We start from the raw sequence: 19,553 nt of genomic DNA, 5'->3' as shown, positions 1-19,553 counted from the left end.
GCAGGGAGCCCGACGTGGGATTCGATCCTGGGTCTCCAGGATCGTGCCCCAGGCCAAAGGCAGGCGCCAAACCGCTGCGCCACCCAGGGATCCCTACATGGGATTCATTCTGAAATAGCTTCTTTCTTTCCTTTTTTATTTTTAATTTTTAAATTTTTTATTAAAGAGAGCATACATGCAGTGGGGAGGGGCAGAGAGAGAGAGGGTAAGAGAGAATCCCAAGGAGGCTCTACATCCAGCATGGAGCTTGACACAGGGCTTGATCTTGCAACTCTGACATCATGACCTGAGCCAGAATCAAGTCAGACACTTAACTGACTGAGATACCCAGGTGTCCCCTCCTCTTTCATTATAGAAATAAATATGCTCCTCTTTACACTATTTTGAACTTTAAAAAGAAAACCATTTATGTTGGAAACCATCAGAGATGAGAAACTTAGAAAATTGACTCTTATTGTTACTTTGAGCTAGTCACTATTTCTCTTTTTAGGTTCTTTCTTAGTTGGGGTGCTAGTTCTGTTTTTGGTCTGAGTGAGTGAATCTATTGCTAGTAGAAGAAAAAAAATACACGTATCACTACGAATGAAACCGGTATCTTTCATCTTTTTGTAGGTCATCATCGAATTTGATATATTTAAAGTGGATACAAAACTGTTTCAGCAATGCAGACAATTAAGTGCGTTGTTGTGGGCGATGGTGCCGTTGGTAAAACATGTCTCCTGATATCCTACACAACAAACAAATTTCCATCTGAGTATGTACCGACTGTAAGTATAAAGGCTTCCATCTGTTAGTGAAATATATTGTTTGAATATCTTGAAAACTGTGTGTACTGAAATTTCTTTGTTGTTTGCCTTTGTGTCCTGTTTTTAAAGATCTTCTCATGGGTAAATTATATACACTTTAAAATTAATGGCTGAAAAATCAGTGAAGAGTCAGAAGGGGTGACACAAGGGTATGCAAGAAGTGCTGGGAGACAAAACTCCAATAGACAAGATTCTAAAGAGTGGTGGTCTCAGTTTGGAGAAGTATGCTCTATGTCTTGGAATGAGGTGACTTTTTTTTTTTTTTTGTAACTTGGCCAATGAGTAATCAGAGCTTGGAGGTCTGGGATGCTTTTTGGGACCTTGTAACTTCAGAGAAAGTAGTGTCTGTCTTCATTTATTCTCCTTAGGGGATAGAAGAGAATCTCATGGAGCCGATGTCTTAGCAGTAATGGAGCTCCAAATTGGTTTTTAAGGCAGAGACCTGTTTTTGTTATGAGAACACTAACAGAAGCCTCTGGGGATCCTCTCACACAAACGCTTTTTATCAGCTCCTTAGAAGAGTAGAGGGAAAATGGAAATAATAAAGATGATGAAGAGGGAGAGGAGAATTATTTAGAGTAACACTCACTTGTGAAAGAATGTATTTGGGGATCTGTTTGTCCCAGGTTGGGTGACCCATCCCAGTGGTATAATTATGTTAAACACAGACGTTCCTTCAGTAATGAGGGCCGAGCTAAGGGTTGGCCTGGCTTGGCAATGACCACCTCTGTTAAGTGAGTTATTTTAGGGGTTATGAAGAACATCTATATAATTAAAATGGGGTTAGTGTTGTTTAGAAGTAAAAAGGAAGAAAATGGATACTTTAGGTTAATCTTGAGAGACATGAACATTGATAAGAGGATGAGTATAGGTTAAGGGTTTGGTGGTTATGTTTAATTAGAATTGACAATCTGTAATATCTCAAAGTAGGTAAAGTGATTGAGGTAGGCCAAGGCTGTAGGAACAAGGAAGGTTAGATTTCTTGGAGGGGGAGAATTTGAAGATATAATTCAATATAAAGTCATATTTTTGGGTTGGCCCATTTGGGGACAAGGTAAGTGAAAGAAGTTCTGAGATTGAGAGGGACTTTTAGGGGACTTTCAGAGATTCGTGAATCTTGTTTCACCATGAGGGCAGCTATTGGAATTTTGGCATTTCAGTTTCCATTAAAGTTATTGTCTTGTAAACCTGATTTCTAAGCCTGTGTTATGACTTTGGTCACAAGGTGTTCTATTTAAGACGGGTTGGTAGATATTTCATACATGTGTTTGTATGTGGGTCTCTGGAGGAGGGTTAGATGTGACTTAAAATAATGTGTGGTTGAGAGCTTAACCACATTCATTATAATTTTCCTTGTTCTTGGTAGCAAGAATTGACTTTCCTTTAACTACCACCTGCCCCATGCCCTTGCTTCCACTCTTGTTTACATTTAAACAATTCATTAAAGCCTGAACCAGAAGGTTAGAGTTAGATAAAACAGGGCTGATCTGAAAATATAACATCCTTCTAGTTGGGAGATTGCTTTTCATTTGTCAATTCAGAGGAATCTAGGAATTAGTGTTGGGTCTTTTCCATTTAACACCATTTCTTCCCATTTTCACAAATAATTTAGCACAACCAATATTAGTATATACTGAGTTTGTCATGAGTTTTACAGTGTTCAAAAATAAAAGCATCTAGTCACAGAAGATCTCTTAGGTCATGTGGTTTCTATCCAGTAACGTAAGTTTTATTCATGAAATCTCAAATAACCTGCCAGCCTTTTCTTGGACACTTTTCTTGACCTTGAAGGAACCTTTATTTCTCTCTAATGGGCTTGTTTTGCAATAAGGCACTTCTTGTCTTGAACCCTGAAAGGAAAAAGATTATCATGGATCTAGGATATTTAACTATTTAACTCTAGGTTAAAATGAAATGATCTGTGAAGAATTAATTTCTTGGAAATCAGATTGAACATTAAGGTAAACTATAAACTTACTGTCTCAAAGCTTTAAACTTGAACAGGATCATTTTGTATAGCTAGGGGATTTTGCTTCTGTGACACCTCTGGCTTTACTGTGGGTAGAGTAGACATCCCAGAATATGTCCCCTGTCACTTTTTCCAAGAATCATTTAGTTCATGTCAGGGGTTAGTTGGGAAGGTTGGTTATATAAGAACCACATGGACTAAGATAGGATTAAGTCTTAGGAAAGGAATATTGCCTTTACTTAAGATTTGCCCTATCTCATTTTGATCATCCCCTTGCATACTAACAGTATTGTATTTTTGTGTTTTTAGGTTTTTGACAACTATGCAGTCACGGTTATGATTGGTGGAGAGCCATATACCCTTGGACTTTTTGATACTGCAGGTGAAAACTTGATGTCTTTTATTTTTAGTCTATAACTATTAACAGTTGCGGGTTGTCTTTTTTTGTGGACATTTTGGGAAGCTAGCATATTAGCAAACTACTTGGCCTTTTGTTAATAATTGGCAGGATTGAATAGTGTGATGGTTGATGTTTGACTCAAGAGGCAGTCCCAGTCCTGGCATTGCAATAGGAGTTTGGAGTTCCTTGGGTGGATGGTGTGGAAGGAGATAAAGTAGGGCAAGAACAAAGTACATTAGGCAAGCTGTATTATCAGTCTTTGAAATTTGAAGGTTTACTTAGGATTTATGGCTGTATAATATATGCACAGATAGCTTCTTATACAGAGAGCTTGTTATTCTATACTACACTTGAAAATACTTTGGATGTGAACCAATATTTAGCTCACATTGTTGAACATTTGTGGTCAACTTTTGAAATTTAGGGAATAAATTGCTTTCTTCGTTAAGTGTACCCAATTCCTCAGTGTTATTTCCTCTTTGTTTTAACAGTGACTATACATCTTAATATCTGACTTCTCTCTTTGCAGTCTCTGTAATTATCAGCTTAATTAGCCAAAGGAAAATTTCAGAAAGATAATGTTTGGTATTTAGGAATTCTAAGTGTTTCACTTTTTATGAGTTAGCCTCTCCTTGTCTGCTTTCTGACATATAGCTCTTAGGGAGTATCTTACACTGCTCACTTTGGAGGGACTGTCTAGATTTAGTTGGGAGGGTAAAATGGAGAGATAGTAGTAAGCAGTTCAGTTTAGAGACCAGTGGCTTCCTGAAGGTGGTTTAGACCTTTAGAATATTTATGAATCAAAAATTACAAGAGTAATGGTATACTGGAGGAAACTTGAAAATAGAAAAAATAAAATGATGACTTCATCTCATGATAGATAGGTGAGGGATTTTTCTGTGTTTTTTTGTGTGCCCTTGGAGGCAATCTATGCGCAGAAAAAAGATAATTTATTGTCTCTCGGGGTTAAAAATTAATTTAAAATTTTAGTTTTGAATTTCAAATCAGTAATCAGTTTAATTTTACTGACTGTATGGCCATGTAATTTCCACCATAATCAAGATCTGTCCCCTAAAACATTGCGTTGAACTCTTGAAGAGCCCCTTCTCGATTTGGCCTCAGGCAGTCCCAGATGTGCTTTCTGTCACTGTGCTTTTTTTGCTTTTTTGGAATTTCATATAAATGAAATTCTGGAATATGGAGTCTTTTGTGCTTGATTTCTTTCACTTAGCATCATGTTTTTGAGATTCATCTATTTGTATGTATCAATACTTTTTTAAAAAATTGCTGAGTACTAGTCCATACTGTGAATATAGCACAATTTGATTATCCATCTACAAGTTGATGGATATTTGGGTTCCAGTTTTAAGCTATGTGAATAGTGGTGCTGTGCACATTTGTATTCAAGTTTTTGTATGGACATATTTTATTTCTCTTTAGTACGTAGTTTTGGAGTGGGTAAACCTTTAAATTTGTTGTATAACAATACATTTTTTAATTAAAATAGTCACTTTTTAAAAAAAGATTATTTATTCATGAGAGACACAGGCAGAGAGAGAAACAGGCTCCCTGCGAGGAGCCTGATATGAGACTGGATCCCTGACCCTGGGATCATGCCCTGAGCCAAAGGCAGGCGCTCAACCACTGAGCCACCCAGGTGTCCCTAAAATAGTCACTTTTAATGAATCATTTTCAAGGTGGCCAAGTGTCCTTTGATTAATATTGGTTTATTAACTTATATTGACAAGACTTTAGTCCCAGTCAGCCTCATTTACAACTGTGTTAAATTTTTTCCAGCACTTTAAATTGTGTTTTTATTTATTTTTTTTATAAAAGTAGTTCTTTCTTTCTTTTTTTTTTTTTAATATTTTATTTACTTATTCATGAGAGACACAGAGACAGAAGCAAGGCTCCATGAAAGGAGCCTGATACAGGACTTGATCCTGGGACTCCGGGATCACGCCCTGAGACAAAGGTGGACACTCAACCGCTGAGCCACCCAGGTGTCCCTAAATTGCATTTTTAAATTTAATATATTCAGTTTTCTGTTTTAATCAATTCAGTTTGCTTGGTCTGACAGTGAACATTCCCATACTTTTACACACATAGCCTCAGTAAGCCTGATAGCTTATTATTTCCTGTATTTATGTTTTAATTTATCATAAACAGTGTTATTTATAACCTTTATAAAATTCTTAACATTTTTCAACAAAAAAATCTCAAGGTTAAGATCAGTTACTCAGTTACACATTTTAAATTGGAATCAGAACAAACTTGTCATGTTCCTTAATATAGCAGATTATTTTGAATATTATAGGCACTGGGTGTTAGAAAGGATAGATTGTTCCTAAATGTAATTGAAAATTAACAGTAATAGTATTTGATTTTTTTCATCTTTATATTAGATTCTGAATCTTTCTGGGGATTAAAAACATTCACTAAGGAAATGATTTTACCAACCCAGGCAATTTGGGGGGTTTCCATCTTCGCTTTTGAGGTCACTCTAAGCCAGAGATACTTTTTTTTTGACAGGCATTGGAGAATTGGGGCAGTAGGCATCCACGTGAGTTTCTATCTTTGATACACTTAAGAGGAGACTTGTATACTTCTGCAGAGGCCTTAATCTCAGAGCCCTTGTCCTTAGTTCAAGTCATGCCATTAACTTAGTTTTCTTTCTGCTAAAGCTTTCATCCCCACTGAGATGGCCTCAGACTGTTCGATTGTGTTTAATCTGCTTTTTGTTATTTTGTTCTGAATTTTTTTTATAGCTTTTCCTATCTCACCTGTGGCTAAAACTCATTCTCTCTTTCTCTTTCTCTCTCTCTCTTTTTTTTTTTTTTTAGTGTGAAATAAAAACTGACAAGGGAGAACTATACTTTTCATACTTCTAAACAAAGCTGATGGCTGATGTATAAGGAGTTTGGGAGGTGCTGGCTGCAACTCTTACAGTTATATTTAATACCATTTAAGATCAGAGATGGGGGGACATCTGGCTGACTCAGTCGGTAGAGCATACAACTTTTGATCTCAGGGTCATGAGTTCAAGCCTAGGTTGGGGGTAGAGCCTACTTAAAAGGGAAAAAAAAAAGAACATGGAGCTCTGTCTTGTGAGGTTTTTATTTATCTCTGTGATCATAACGGTATATTCTTGTTCATGAGTTCCCTCCATAGTTATTTTCTTCTTTCTTTTTCCTTCACATGTTGTTCTATTGTGTATTTTGTTCTATATTTAGCTTTTTTTACTTAATGTGTTTATCATACTCTTTCCCATGTTGCATAATCACCCCACTGTCCGTTCCTTTCTGTGTGAGACTTTTAAATGTTACTCTTTATTACAAAGATGCAGGTTTTACTTATTATAGGGGAAAATAATAAAAATATAGATAAAAGAAAATGAAAAAGCATCTGTATTCAGAGACTGCCACATTTTAGTGTATGTCCTAAACAGAGCTCCTCCTATACATTTACTGTATTTATCCTTAGGGAAAGGGGCTGTTACTATCCACCCCCCCCCAATCCCTTTAGCATCTTTTTTCTCTTAAATAATGTGGTGATGTCTATCAAGGTTGTACTTATATGTCAGTCTTCATGGTGACATAGTAGTTTGTTGTATGGCAGATCACACCATGGTTTAGTTTCTTCTGTTAAAATTTGGGGTCTGTTTGTGGTATTTTATATTAAGACCTTTTCTCTGGTCAAACGTTTTTATATTTTGACATACATTCTTTTTTGTTACTACCTTTTTTTTTTTTTTTTCCCCCAAGTAGGCTCCACACCCAGCATAGAGCCCAATGTGTGATTTGAACTCAGAACCCTGAGATCAAGACCTGAACTGAGGTCAAGAGTCAGACCTTTAACCAACTGAGCCACCCAGGCACTCCCCTTTTTGTCACTTTTTATCCTGATTGAATTTCAGACTTTTCAGAATTTCAGAATAGTTGCCAGTACAAAGAACTCCTTAACCAGATTTACCACTTTTTAACGTGACTTTCTCTCGCTCTGTGTGCATGTTGTTTTTGTTTCTAAACCTTTTAGGAGTAAGTTGTACACATCCTGCCCTTTTGCTTTTAATGCTTCAGTGTATGTATTTTTTAAGAGCAAGGATATTATCTAACGGTATACTTACTAAATGCAGGAAATTTTAACATTATATACAGCATTTAAAATTTTAATCTACAGTCAGTACATAATTCTCTCATAGCAAATGTTTTTTCTGGTACATGTTCTGATTTAGTATCCTATATTACATGTAGTGGTTACTCTCTTTAGTTTAGTATCCTTTAAGGATACTAAATAAGAATATCCTTACTAAATAAGAAGAATATCTTAAGAATATCTTACTAAATAAGAAGAAATAAATAAGGAACCTCAGCCCCTCACAGCCATCGGCATTTTTTAAGGAAACATGCCAGTTATTTTATATAATGTTTCTCAGTTTGAGTTTGTCCATTTCCTTACAAGCGGATTCAGAATATGCATTTTTTTTTTTAAAGATTTTATTTTATTTATTCATGATAGTCACACAGAGAGAGAGAGGCAGAGACACAGGCAGAGGGAGAAGCAGGCTTGGGAGCCCGATGTGGGATTCGATCCCGGGTCTCCAGGATCGTGCCCCGGGCCTGATGTGGGATTCGATCCCGGGTCTCCAGGATCGTGCAGGGAGCCTGATGTGGGATTCGATCCCGGGTTTCCAGGATCGTGCCTCGGGCCAAAGGCAGGCGCCAGACCTCTGCGCCACCCAGGGATCCCCAGAATATGCATTTTTGGTTTGAATACTGGATTAGTAATGTTATGTCCATCTTACGGTATCACTCTTTGGTAAAATAATTTTGATCATTTGGTTATGGTATTCAGTTTTTCTACTGTATGTTTAGAATTTTTATTTTTAAAATTTTATTTATTTTTAAAAAGATTTTATTTATTTACTCATGAGAGATATAGAGAGGCAGAAACATAGGCAGAGGGATAAGCAGGCTCCCTGCAGGAAGCCCTTTGGGGAATCACTTGTCACCAAGACTAAGTGAGTCAACATTTAGGGTTAATTCAAATGAAATTGAGCAAAAGCTCTTAAGCTTCTTGCTACTAACCCTGAGTCACCTCACATTGTCCTGTTTAGGGGAGAGTTTTTATACGCGAATAATATTTGTGAGAAGATAACTTTAGAACTGTGTGAATACTCTGGTCTCATTAAATGGTCTCTCTCTAGATTTAATAACCACTGACAGGGGTGGTCACATAGGAAGCAGGATCACTAAGTGCCATTAAATTTTGAACAATTGGTTATAGAACATAATGATTAGGTTTGAATCTCTAGTGGTAAATTGTTGTGAAATGTTTAATTTGCTTTCTTCTGGTGTTTATAGTGCCTGCTGGAATTCTCTAAAAATGTGGCTTTTAGCAATATATTCTTATTTTTTATACCATGAGATTCTTTCAGACTTTCATTTGGACCAGAGTCCTCAGTTCAAGCTGACCTTGTTCCTCTTGAATTTCAGTTTTAAATAGATTCTAAGCAAGTGAAAGGTCAGCAACCCATGAGATATATCCCTGATTTTTGGCAAATGTTGGAAGTTAAGCAGTGAGCTGGCGTGCTGTTAGAGTAGGTGTAATATAAGACCTGTCGTCAAAATCTGACTTACATGTAGAGTGAGATTTTCTTGATCATGTTGTGTACCTTAAAGGATGCTAAGTGATGACGTTGCCTCTATTGAGTAATAGCTATTTGTGATATACATAGAGGATACATTTTAGCTGGATAAATTGTGCTTGGATAGTGAAGAATCTTGCTCATCTTAAGGAACCATTCTTTTTCTTTTTCCTTAACTTCATTCTTTTTCCTTAAATGTAGCACTTGAAGCAGAAGTAGAGGTAAGGTAGCATACTTTCTGTTGATTGAACAATTTCATTTCTGATTTTATTTTTCCTTGGGAGAGGAAAAGAAAGGTATATATAGCTTTGAGGGCTAGTTTATCACAAATAAATGGACTGACCAATACTTCTGTTGACCTAGTATTCTAAAAGAATGGCTATGTTTGTTTTCTGTTTCCATCTGAGTAGAAAGTTCCTTGTATGTAACACGTTGGACACTCATTTAGATGCTCTTAGTGGTGCTCAGGAATATAGAGTTGGATCTGTTTTTAATGTGCACTTACACAGATTGATTGCAGTGGCTGAATGATTAAAAATAAAGCCTTTTCTAGTCTAGGCCAGGATTAATTTTTTTGAAATATATTCATTTCAAAAAAGGCTGAAGAACTGATCCAAAATAAGAGACTAAAAAAAAGACATGACAAGTAAATGCTATACATGATCCTGTACTGAAAGCAGAAAACACTGGACTTGGTTCAGCTGACAAAGCTGGAATTAGAGATGTTGGAATCAAATTCTACATCAAAGTTAAATTTCTGAAAGTTTATAATTGTTACACAAGAATGCCTCCGTTCTCAGGAAATACATACTTACATTCTTAGGAAATACAAGACTAAATGGCTATGCTGTATATAACTTACTCTCAAACAGTTCAGGGAAAAACAATTCATGTGCGTATTATATTGAAAGAGAATAATAGAGCAAACAGGGCAAAATGCTAATTGGTAAATCTGGTTAAAGGGTATATGGAAGCTCCTGGTACAATTCTCTCAACTCTTCTGTAGGTTTGAAAATTATTTCCAGATAAAAACTTTTTAAAAATATCTATATACATTTCCATAATCATGAGAGGAGGAGAGGAGATGCCAGGACAGGGTTTAACATTTCATTTTCAAAAATGAGCTATAGTAATCCTGTGAATAGTTAAGGGCAGCCCTGGTGGCCCAGTGGTTTAGCGCCCGCCTTCAGCCAGGGGTGTGATCCTGGAGACCCGGGTCGAGTCCCACGTTGGGCTTCCTGCATGGAAGCTTGCTTCTCCCTCTGCATGTCTCTCTCTCTCTCTCTCTCTCTCTCTCTCTGTCTCTCTCATGAATAAATAAATAAAATCTTTAAAAAAAATAAAGGAATAGTTAAGTACTTAATGCCACTGGACTGTACACTTAAAAATGGTTAATGATAAATTCTATATTATATATATTTTACCACAATAAAATATTTTTAAAGAGGCAAAAAAAGAGAGTTAAATAAAGAGAGTTAAATACTTGGTAGGCTAGTGAATTTTTTTTCCCCAGCATTGAAAGAGAATACAAGAAGTTAGGGTCACTATCAGAACATGACAATTAAAGATATTACTTGTTATTGCCACTTGAATAAGCAATACATTGTGAATGGTGTAAATAAATAAAGGTATCTATCTTTAGGACAATACAGAGATTAAAATAAAGGTTAAATGAAAAGGGAAAGAGGAGGTTATAAAAAAATAAAATCATCATCAGCTCCTCTAGTACTGATTGCATGCTTACTCTAACAGTATGCTAGGGTCACAGTCAAAGACTTTAAAGATAAGCACTTAGAAGTGTAACTTTCACTTCTTAAATTGTGTAATTACAGACATGAAAGAGATTTATTTTTATTTATTTATTTATTTATTTATTTATTTATTTATTTTTAATTTTTATTTATTTATGATAGTCACAGAGAGAGAGAGAGGCAGAGACACAGGCAGAGGGAGAAGCAGGCTCCATGCACCGGGAGCCCGACGTGGGATTCGATCCCGGGTCTCCAGGATCGCGCCCTAGGCCAAAGGCAGGCGCCAAACCGCTGCGCCACCTAGGGATCCCTGAAAGAGATTTAAAAAGAAATGACTCGACTTAAAGAAAACAAAATCAGCCAAACTCCTTAATTCTCTCAATCTAAATAGCTGGAGCTCTGACACTGGCTGGAGCTCTGACACATTTGACAATATACAAAAGTTCCTATAAAACAAACAAACAAAAAAAATAAGATGGTAGGGTGCCTGGGTGGCTCAGTTGGTTAAGCATCTGTCTTCAGCTCAGGTCATGATCTCAGAGTCCTTTTATTATTTCTTTTTCTTTTCTTTTCTTTTCTTTTCTTTTCTTTTCTTTTCTTTTCTTTCTTTCTTTTTCTTTCTTTTTTTTTTTTTTTAAGATTTTATTTATTCATGAGAGAGAGAGGCCTCAGAGACACAGGCAGAGAGAGAAGCAGGTTCCATGGAGGGAGCCTAATGTAGGACTCAATCCAGGACTCCAGGATCACGCCCTGGGTGTGAGGGCAGATGCTCAACCGCTGAGCCACCCAGGCATCCCCCTTTTATTATTTCTTTTTTTTTTTTTTTTTTTTTTTTTTTTTTTTTTTTTTATTTATTTGTGATAGTCACAGAGAGAGAGAGAGAGAATGAGGCAGAGACACAGGCAGAGGGAGAAGCAGGCTCCATGCACCGGGAGCCCGACGTGGGATTCGATCCCGGGTCTCCAGGATCGCGCCCTGGGCCAAAGGCAGGCGCCAAACCGCTGCGCCACCCAGGGATCCCCCCCTTTTATTATTTCTTAACCAGATCTGAGTAGGATTGATTTAACTATTTCTGTAGCAACAGCTTATTTTTATTACATTATTGTTGTGTTGCTGATGGACGCAAAGATTGAAAACTACACAAATTGGTAATAAACAACTAATGTATAATGATTCATTGCTATTTTCAGGGATTGAAATATTAAATAGAACTAGCTGAGTAAGAATGTTCATTGAGTACTATTATATTACAAAAGCCATACATTTTATTAGATCAGTTAAGTTGCTTTCTCAGTAATGGTCATTGTGCTCTTAGCCATATGCTTAGTCTGTTGACTGACTCATGGTTTTGATGCTGTGAGGACACCAAGATTCAGTTTCTGACTTCTCCAATTTTTTCCCCCCAGGGCAAGAGGATTATGACAGATTACGACCGCTGAGTTATCCACAAACAGATGTATTTCTAGTCTGTTTTTCAGTGGTCTCTCCATCCTCATTTGAAAATGTGAAGGAAAAGGTGAGTTGGTCAGATACCCTTGCCCTGAAAAAGGTGGTCATAGAACTTCTACTGAGTTGTGAAAAGCCTTAGAGTCTTGTGAATTAATGCAGGTGTATTTTTAAAATACTTTTTCTCTAGTGGGTGCCTGAGATAACTCACCACTGTCCAAAGACTCCTTTCTTGCTTGTTGGGACCCAAATTGATCTCCGAGATGACCCCTCTACTATCGAGAAACTTGCCAAGAACAAACAGAAGCCTATCACTCCAGAGACTGCTGAAAAGCTGGCCCGTGACCTGAAGGCGGTCAAGTATGTGGAGTGTTCTGCACTCACACAGGTGAGGACTGTGTAACCCCATGTTTATTTCCAGTTGGGTAGTTTCTTAAGAGTATTAGGATTCGGGGGTTATTTTTAACAGTGGTCTGCAGTGCTCAAGAAAGCTGCCTAGGAAGACTTAGGACCAGCTTCATGGTATATATTCTTTTCCTAAAAGTTTTTTGTTTATGGAGAAAATTATTAGTCTGAATAAAACTCTTAGTTGGTGAGCTCCCGTAATGTACTGACTCATTTGTCGTGGTCAGGGATTGTGTTAAAAAAAATTTATGGGAAAGTTCTAGATTAGCACTAATTTACAAGAAAGTATGTGGATGATCCCCCCCCCCCCCCGACACTTAAATTTTTAGCTAAATGTATCTGATCTTTTCTTGTCAATTTTGACTGCTAATGCTACAGTTTCTGGGGTAATTCAGCTGACATAGGGAATTAGTTGTAATTGAGACTTTGATGTCAGAGAAAGCTGCTTTGGCTATTTCTTAAGCATGCTTTATAAAAGGATGTCAGTTCCTGTGTGTTTAGAGACATTCCTTCATCATATGATCCTTTCTATCCTTTTGTCCCTTTCTGAATAATTTAATTGGAGCTCCTCTAGTTTAATGGGAAACATCAGATTCTGAGGATAGGGGGCAGTGTTAGAATATTTAGAGGGACCTGTAACTGACCTGTGGTTTCATCTTTTCCACCCTCATGGTTTTACTGACCAATTTTCCCCTTGGAGTACTGTTTTGGGGACAAAGGAAAAAATGGAAATAGCACAGAACTATTTTATTCTATTGGTACTGGTGCTTTTGAGGTTTGAACATTGAGCAAATATGTCTAATTAAAATAGGGCAGGGCTGAAGAGGTTTCTTAAAATTACATTAAATCCACTTTGATTTATCGTGCTTACTTTTTTTTTAGGTAATAGGCTCTTTTTATTAAGTTTTTTAAAAAACATGTATACTGATTGATTATATGTATACTAAGGCAAATAGCATATATAATTACCTATTATGCATGTACTAGGTGTTTAGTATGTATGGCCTAGACATAATTTAATAATCTCCAATTCAGTGCTAGGTTGGATATTTGAAGATAAAATTTTTATGCTTAGCTGGATATTCCACAGGATTACTTCCAGGTCTAAAGTCATTCTCCCAAACCCAACTTTCCTTGGCAGTTCAGTTCTATTGTAAAAGATTTTTTAAAGTTCAGAAGATTTATATCCATAGCACTGAGATTTAGAAAAAAAAAAAAAAGCCCAATGTTTCTGTTTTGATACAGAAAACTGTGAGAGGGGTGTTTGTGTGTGTGCATGTGTGTGTTGGGGAAGGATGTATGTGAAACGTGTGTCAGATTATAACTATATGCATCCGTTGCATACCCTTGTTCTCTAAATATGGGTTGCTTTTGGGGGAAATGGAGGCAAATAGACCATGTGAACCCAGTTCTAGGTCACTGGTGAAGTTTATTTAAAGAACTGGATGCTTCCATTTAAGATTTTCTTACAGTATGAACAGGTTTATACAGTAAGTCACTTTGCAGACAGTAGGAAATTGAACAGATTTAGCAACTTTATTTATTTATTTATTTATTTACTTACTTACTTATTTATTTATTTATTTATTTATTTATTTATTTATTTATTTATTTATTTATTTATTTTAAGCCAGATTTTGGCATTTGGAGAAGTCAGAAGATAGAAAATGGGGTGTTTGGTTGTATTTATTTGGGAGATAGAATTTTTAGGACTTCAGATTATCTTGTTGGTTCCTCTAAAACTGGATTCTTCATATGATCAGATAGTGTGGGTAAAGCAAAGATTAGTTTTCTTTTGTAGAGCAGTAGCTATCTTTGTCAATAAGCAAGAAAGGACTTGCTTTTTATGAAGGGGTGCCCTAGTTTCACATGGTTGTCCTTTTTTTTTCTTCCACCTTATAAAAGGAATTTCCCTTTCCACCCTCCTCTTTTCCTTTTATTTTTATTTTTATTTTTTTTATTTTTTATTTTTATTTATGATAGTCACAGAGAGAGAGAGAGAGAGAGAGAGAGAGAGAGAGGCAGAGACACAGGCAGAGGGAGAAGCAGGCTCCATGCACCGGGAGCCTGATGTGGGATTCGATCCCGGGTCTCCAGGATCGCGCCCTGGGCCAAAGGCAGGCGCCAAACCGCTGCGCCACCCAGGGATCCCCTTCTTTTCCTTTTATATTTGACTACCAGAGTTTGCTCTGAGATGTGTAGAAAGAATTCCATAGGAACTTTTGTTTAGCATTTTTACTTTGTAAAAGACATAGAAGAAAACTTTTTAACCTCTTTGCTTCTGTATAAGTACTTAATGTTATTTCTCATTTATTTTGTACCTCATGGGATATATAGGTGCCAGTCCTCTGGGATGCCTAGGGTGGGCGTGGGAATACCTGGGATTGTCTGGGGCTGGTACTTGTTACTGGAGTGGTATTCTGGGACTTTTGGGAAATTTTTACCAAACTGATCAAATTGACTTAAAGAACACACGAAACCTCTTTGGGTGGTAAACCTGTGGCTTCAGATTTAGGTGAGTTTAAATGAGTCTATAGACCTGGGCCCAAGGTACCAGTGCTACTGAGTCACACTGTCACGTTGGAGTTCTGCCTGAGGTGTAAGTGTGTTTCTGCATCTTAATCCCTGTAGATTCGAGAATATTCTTTGTTTTCACTCCATGCTTTATGCTCTGATATCCATGCGGACATCTTAAAGCATTGGACTGCTTGCTAAAACTCATTCTAGGACCCCATTCTTTGTTTTCTTATGACTTGGGTGGTGGTTACTTGCTCTAATAACATTACTGAATAACTGAAGTGTATGCTGTTTCTAGAGTCTGTTCCTTAAACTTCTCTTAGGTGGTACTGTTGAACAATTAACACTCTTTGTAAATATCTGCACCATTTTGTTCTGGGAAACGGATTTACTCTAAATCTTGATTAATCCCATCCAGTTATGTCATTGAATCTAGAAACATGTGGCATGCCTGTTAGTCTGCTATTTGTGTCCTTCAGTTATTCAGGGGCTGAATTCACAGAAGCCTGAAATTGTAATTGAATTAGTTCCAGAATGTGTGTGCCATTCTTCTCACTGGAAATACTGGGGAGTTCTACAAGGCTTACTTGATTTATCTTTCGCTTACATATCTATTTTTTCCTCCTGGCATTTTCATTAAAATGTTGTTTTTATAGCACTTTCATAAAAATTGCTTTCTTGCTCAGTTAACCTTTTTTATGTAAGAAGTTTCTGTTCAATTATCTACTGTCCTGATAATGGGCTTAAGATCTCGCTTTCTGGCAGTTATTTTTCTGAAGGCACATTGCTTCTGTGAATTCAGCCCATTTAATCCGGACTGCTATTGTATCTGCTAGTCTTTCTAATCCTCTAACCTGGCTGCTATTCTCTCTCCTCCCCTCTGTCTTGTAGAGAGGTCTGAAGAATGTGTTTGATGAGGCTATCCTAGCTGCCCTCGAGCCTCCGGAAACTCAACCCAAAAGGAAGTGCTGTATATTCTAAACTGTTTTCTCCTTCCCCTCTTTGCTGCTGCTTCCTGTCCCACTACTGTAGAAAGAGCATTTAAAAACAAAGGAATAAAACCATCCTGTTTGAAAGCCTCTGCGTCTTTTTACTCACCACCTAAGAGCAACCTCTGTATTAGTTTTTGATCAAGAATGCAATATCTTATAGAATATTTTTTGTGATCAGTAGTCAAGTTGGACTTGTTTAACTTTCTGCTTCTTGAGTTGCCTGATGCTTAGAGCTTTTGGTTTGGATTACTATTTTAAAAGGGAACTTGGTGTGGCATTAAGAATGTTCTCTTGGAAAAAATAAGAGTTCTAACACTTCTTAGCTCTAGATGGAGAAGGTAACACAAACATCATTTTACTCTTATGATCAATTGTAATTGTAATTGCATGACAAACTTTATGGAAAAAGGGTGACCTGCTAGTAGAGTGTAATGGGGAAGGGAGGATTCTTCTCTGGTTTTCCTTTGTGCAGTGAAACTTTGTGTTGCTATTGCTTTGGCTGTCTGTGCTTTAGTGGAGTATTTGTCAGTCTGGGGTGGGAAAGGTATCAATGTATCTGCTACTGCTTTATGAAATCATTTGTTACACTATCTTTTAAGAATAGCATCCATTTTAACAGTTGACTTAAGGTTTGTTAATGTTGAGATGTAAAGCTGCCACCTTTATATTTTCCTGCTTCTGATTTTATTGTTCTGAGGGAAACATAAAATTGTGGTTACCTTCAAATTTTGAAATTAAAAATATACAGTTGTTTGTATAAATGCCTGATGAAGCTTTATTCTTGTTGCACTGACTGGTTCTAGTTTTACATATGTATCAGGTGCCCACATTTTGCTTCCTTGAGCCCCCTGGCTCTGTCTGATTGGTGGGATGCAGGGAGTTCAGAGTGAAGGTCTTTGATGCAGCTGCGGTAGCCGCTCTCTCCATCCTTGCCTGCGCCTTCCATGTAACAAGGATGCTGCTGCCCACTGCCGGCCCTCTTGGTCCTGTTCCATACTCCGCTGTTTCATTGGAATGCAGAGCTGCTTCACTTGTTTTTATGTAAAATGTTTCAGCAGCATATTATACAACTCATATTGAATGAGCAAATGACACATGTGGCTTGTTTGCTTCTTGTGACATACATTGGTCTGCAAAAAGCTTTCTCAAAGGACCACTGTCTCATTCATGAATATCCAGTCCTCTGCTCCTGAATTGCTGGATCCTTCCAGTTGTCCTGCCTGGACAAAACTTAATGAAATGGGATGATTGTGTTGAGATTCAGAGTTGTTTTTAACGTTTTGTTCTTTGCCGACTCTTGGGGGTTTGAATGTTTTAATTTGATACTGAAAATCAGACTGCCCATTTTTTTCTCTCTACCCCTTTTCAGAAAGGCCTAAAGAATGTATTTGACGAAGCAATATTGGCTGCCCTGGAGCCTCCAGAACCGAAGAAGAGCCGCAGGTGTGTGCTGCTATGAACATCTCTCCAGAGCCCTTTCTGCACAACTGGTGTCAGCATCGTACTAAAAGCAATGTTAAATCAAACTAAAGATTAAAGATTAAAATTCGTTTTTGCAATAATGACAAATGCCCTGCACCTACCCACATGCACTCGTGTGAGACAAGGCCCATATAGGTATGGTCCCCTTACCCCTCTCAGTACTAGTTAATTTGAGTAATTGTGTATCGTCAGAAAAGTGATTAGTACTAGTTTTTGTTCTGTCGTTTCAAAAAAAAAATTTTTTTTTTGTTTAAAAGCAAGGCATGCTTGTGATGACTCTGTAACAGACTAATTTGGGTTGTTGAAGCTGCTCCCGGGCTCCATCCACTCTGGAGAATGATCTGGGACATTTAGTTTTTGTTTTTGTTTTTGTTTTTTTTTTTGTTTTTTTTTTTGCGGGGGTGGGGTGGGGTGGTGGTGCGGGGAGTGTGTGTGGGGTTTGTTTTTATTTAGTCATGTTTTTTAAATTCATTAACCATTGGACAGCCCTTAAGGGGAGGAGGACGGATTGATTCCACATTCCACTTCCTAGATCTAGTTTAGAAAACTTGTTCCCCACCTGGTGCTCTTAGGAAGGAGTATAGTAAATGCCTCATTTAATAACATACTCCTTTTTGAAAGTTGCCTTTTCTCTCCACCCTTGAGTAGGTCCAGTATTTGATGAAACTCATGAAAGTGGGTGGAACCTGTCTTGCCCCTCCTCTTTTCTAGGATGCACTATATATGTGACTGTGACTTTCAAGGAAATTTGTTTGCCATTTACTGAATTTTTTTTGAAGTTAATTTCTAACTTCTTTCACTGATAAATGAAGAAAAGTATTGCACCTTTTGAAATACACCAAATGGATTGAGTACGTAATTAAAAAACATTTTTTTCCCTGTCAGTCATTGTCTTATATGCTTAGCATAGATGTCCAGCTTAATAGTGTATGATAACAGTGTTCCTAGAACACAACTGAAGACCTGGTGAATCGAAGAAATGTGAGAGGTGGCGCTAGGAGACAGATGTCTAGGGGAATGATGCACATCCTCTTTTAAGTTGGGAGGATGGAGACCTGCTTCATGAAGAAGCTGGGGGTGGGGGTGGGGGTGGGGAGAACATTTAACAACATGGGGACCAGTCAGGGGAATCCCCTTATTTCTGTTTTGCATATGAGGAACCCTAGAGTAGCTAGTTAAGGCTCTCTAGTTTAATAAAATCATGGAGTCTTATGAAGACTCTTCATAAGTGTTAATAGGGATATTATCCACTTATTTTGGTCGCAGTTTCCAATTTTTAAAAATATTTAGGTAATCTTCTCCCCCTTCCCCAAATCCTAATTCTTGTAGATTCATTAGTGTTGAACCAATGCTTTCTCATGTCTCAATTCTTTGTATATGCATTCTTTTCAGATGTATTAAACAAACAAAAAACCCTTCACAAGCCAGCCTGGGGGTTGTTCTTTTCCCTCCGCCTGTTTTTAGATACTTAGGAGTGGGAACTTGACTCTTAGTAACCTCAATTTCTAACAAATTTTGGGATAAGATCTTAAACTTTTTTTTTTTTTTTTTTTTTTTAATGTACTGATTTCCTTTCTGGCCTCAGTTTGAGGTGATGGTTTTCCCTCTGTATGTTCAGGTTTGTGTCTTCTCCCCTAAGTTTGGCGGGAATACCAGCACACCTCTCTCATCCATTGGTTAGTTGGAGAGCAGCCAGTTTTCTGTATCAGTGCTTTTCAGATTTTGTTACTAACTGGAGTACAGCTTGAGCAATGGGTATTTAAAAGTTTTCCATGTATTTCTGTAACACATCCTAGTTGGAGAACCATTAGTCCTAGGTTGTTACTCAGATGTTTCCATCAGATTCCAGATTCTGTGTTGTGAATCTGAATATGGGATACATTTTCTTTAGGTGACAGGAATGATTCATCTACCTTCAGGGCATTATACTGATCTGTAGGAGAGTCTTAGAAAACTAAGAGCTTTGGTGTAACATAACCTCATTTTGGTGGTTTTCTTTTTTTCTAAAGATTTTATTTATGAGAGAGAGAAAGAGAGAGGGCAAAGACACAGGCAGAGGGAGAAGCAGGCTCCATGCAGGGAGCCCGACATGGGACTTGGTCCCAGGTCTCCAGGATCAGGCCCTGGGCTGAAGGTGG

General features: G+C 37.5%; 1 protein-coding gene across 2 annotated transcripts in view; it reads left to right on the top strand.

Annotated features, from left to right (window-relative positions):
* CDC42 (cell division cycle 42) overlaps positions 1 to 18,838 on the top strand; it is a 47,596-nt gene extending 28,758 nt beyond the window's left edge. Inside the window, exons 2-6 of one of the 2 annotated variants that reach the window (XM_038531674.1) lie at positions 613 to 767; positions 3,085 to 3,157; positions 11,980 to 12,089; positions 12,210 to 12,407; positions 17,303 to 18,838. In XM_038531674.1, coding sequence (XP_038387602.1) covers positions 663 to 767; positions 3,085 to 3,157; positions 11,980 to 12,089; positions 12,210 to 12,407; positions 17,303 to 17,392 — 576 coding nt within the window. In that variant the 5' untranslated portion in view covers positions 613 to 662 and the 3' untranslated portion in view covers positions 17,393 to 18,838. Of the gene's footprint in view, positions 1 to 612; positions 768 to 3,084; positions 3,158 to 11,979; positions 12,090 to 12,209; positions 12,408 to 15,832; positions 16,021 to 17,302 lie in introns of those variants that run through there. The other variant, XM_038531675.1, reaches the window with a different exon arrangement.
* The last annotated feature ends 715 nt before the right edge of the window (positions 18,839 to 19,553 follow it).

The sequence above is a fragment of the Canis lupus genome, chromosome 2, assembly GCF_011100685.1.
Source record: "Canis lupus familiaris isolate Mischka breed German Shepherd chromosome 2, alternate assembly UU_Cfam_GSD_1.0, whole genome shotgun sequence".
Classification (NCBI taxonomy): Eukaryota; Metazoa; Chordata; class Mammalia; order Carnivora; family Canidae; genus Canis; species Canis lupus.
Note: the sequence above shows the minus strand (reverse complement) of the source record. Positions and strands in the feature narration are given on the sequence as shown.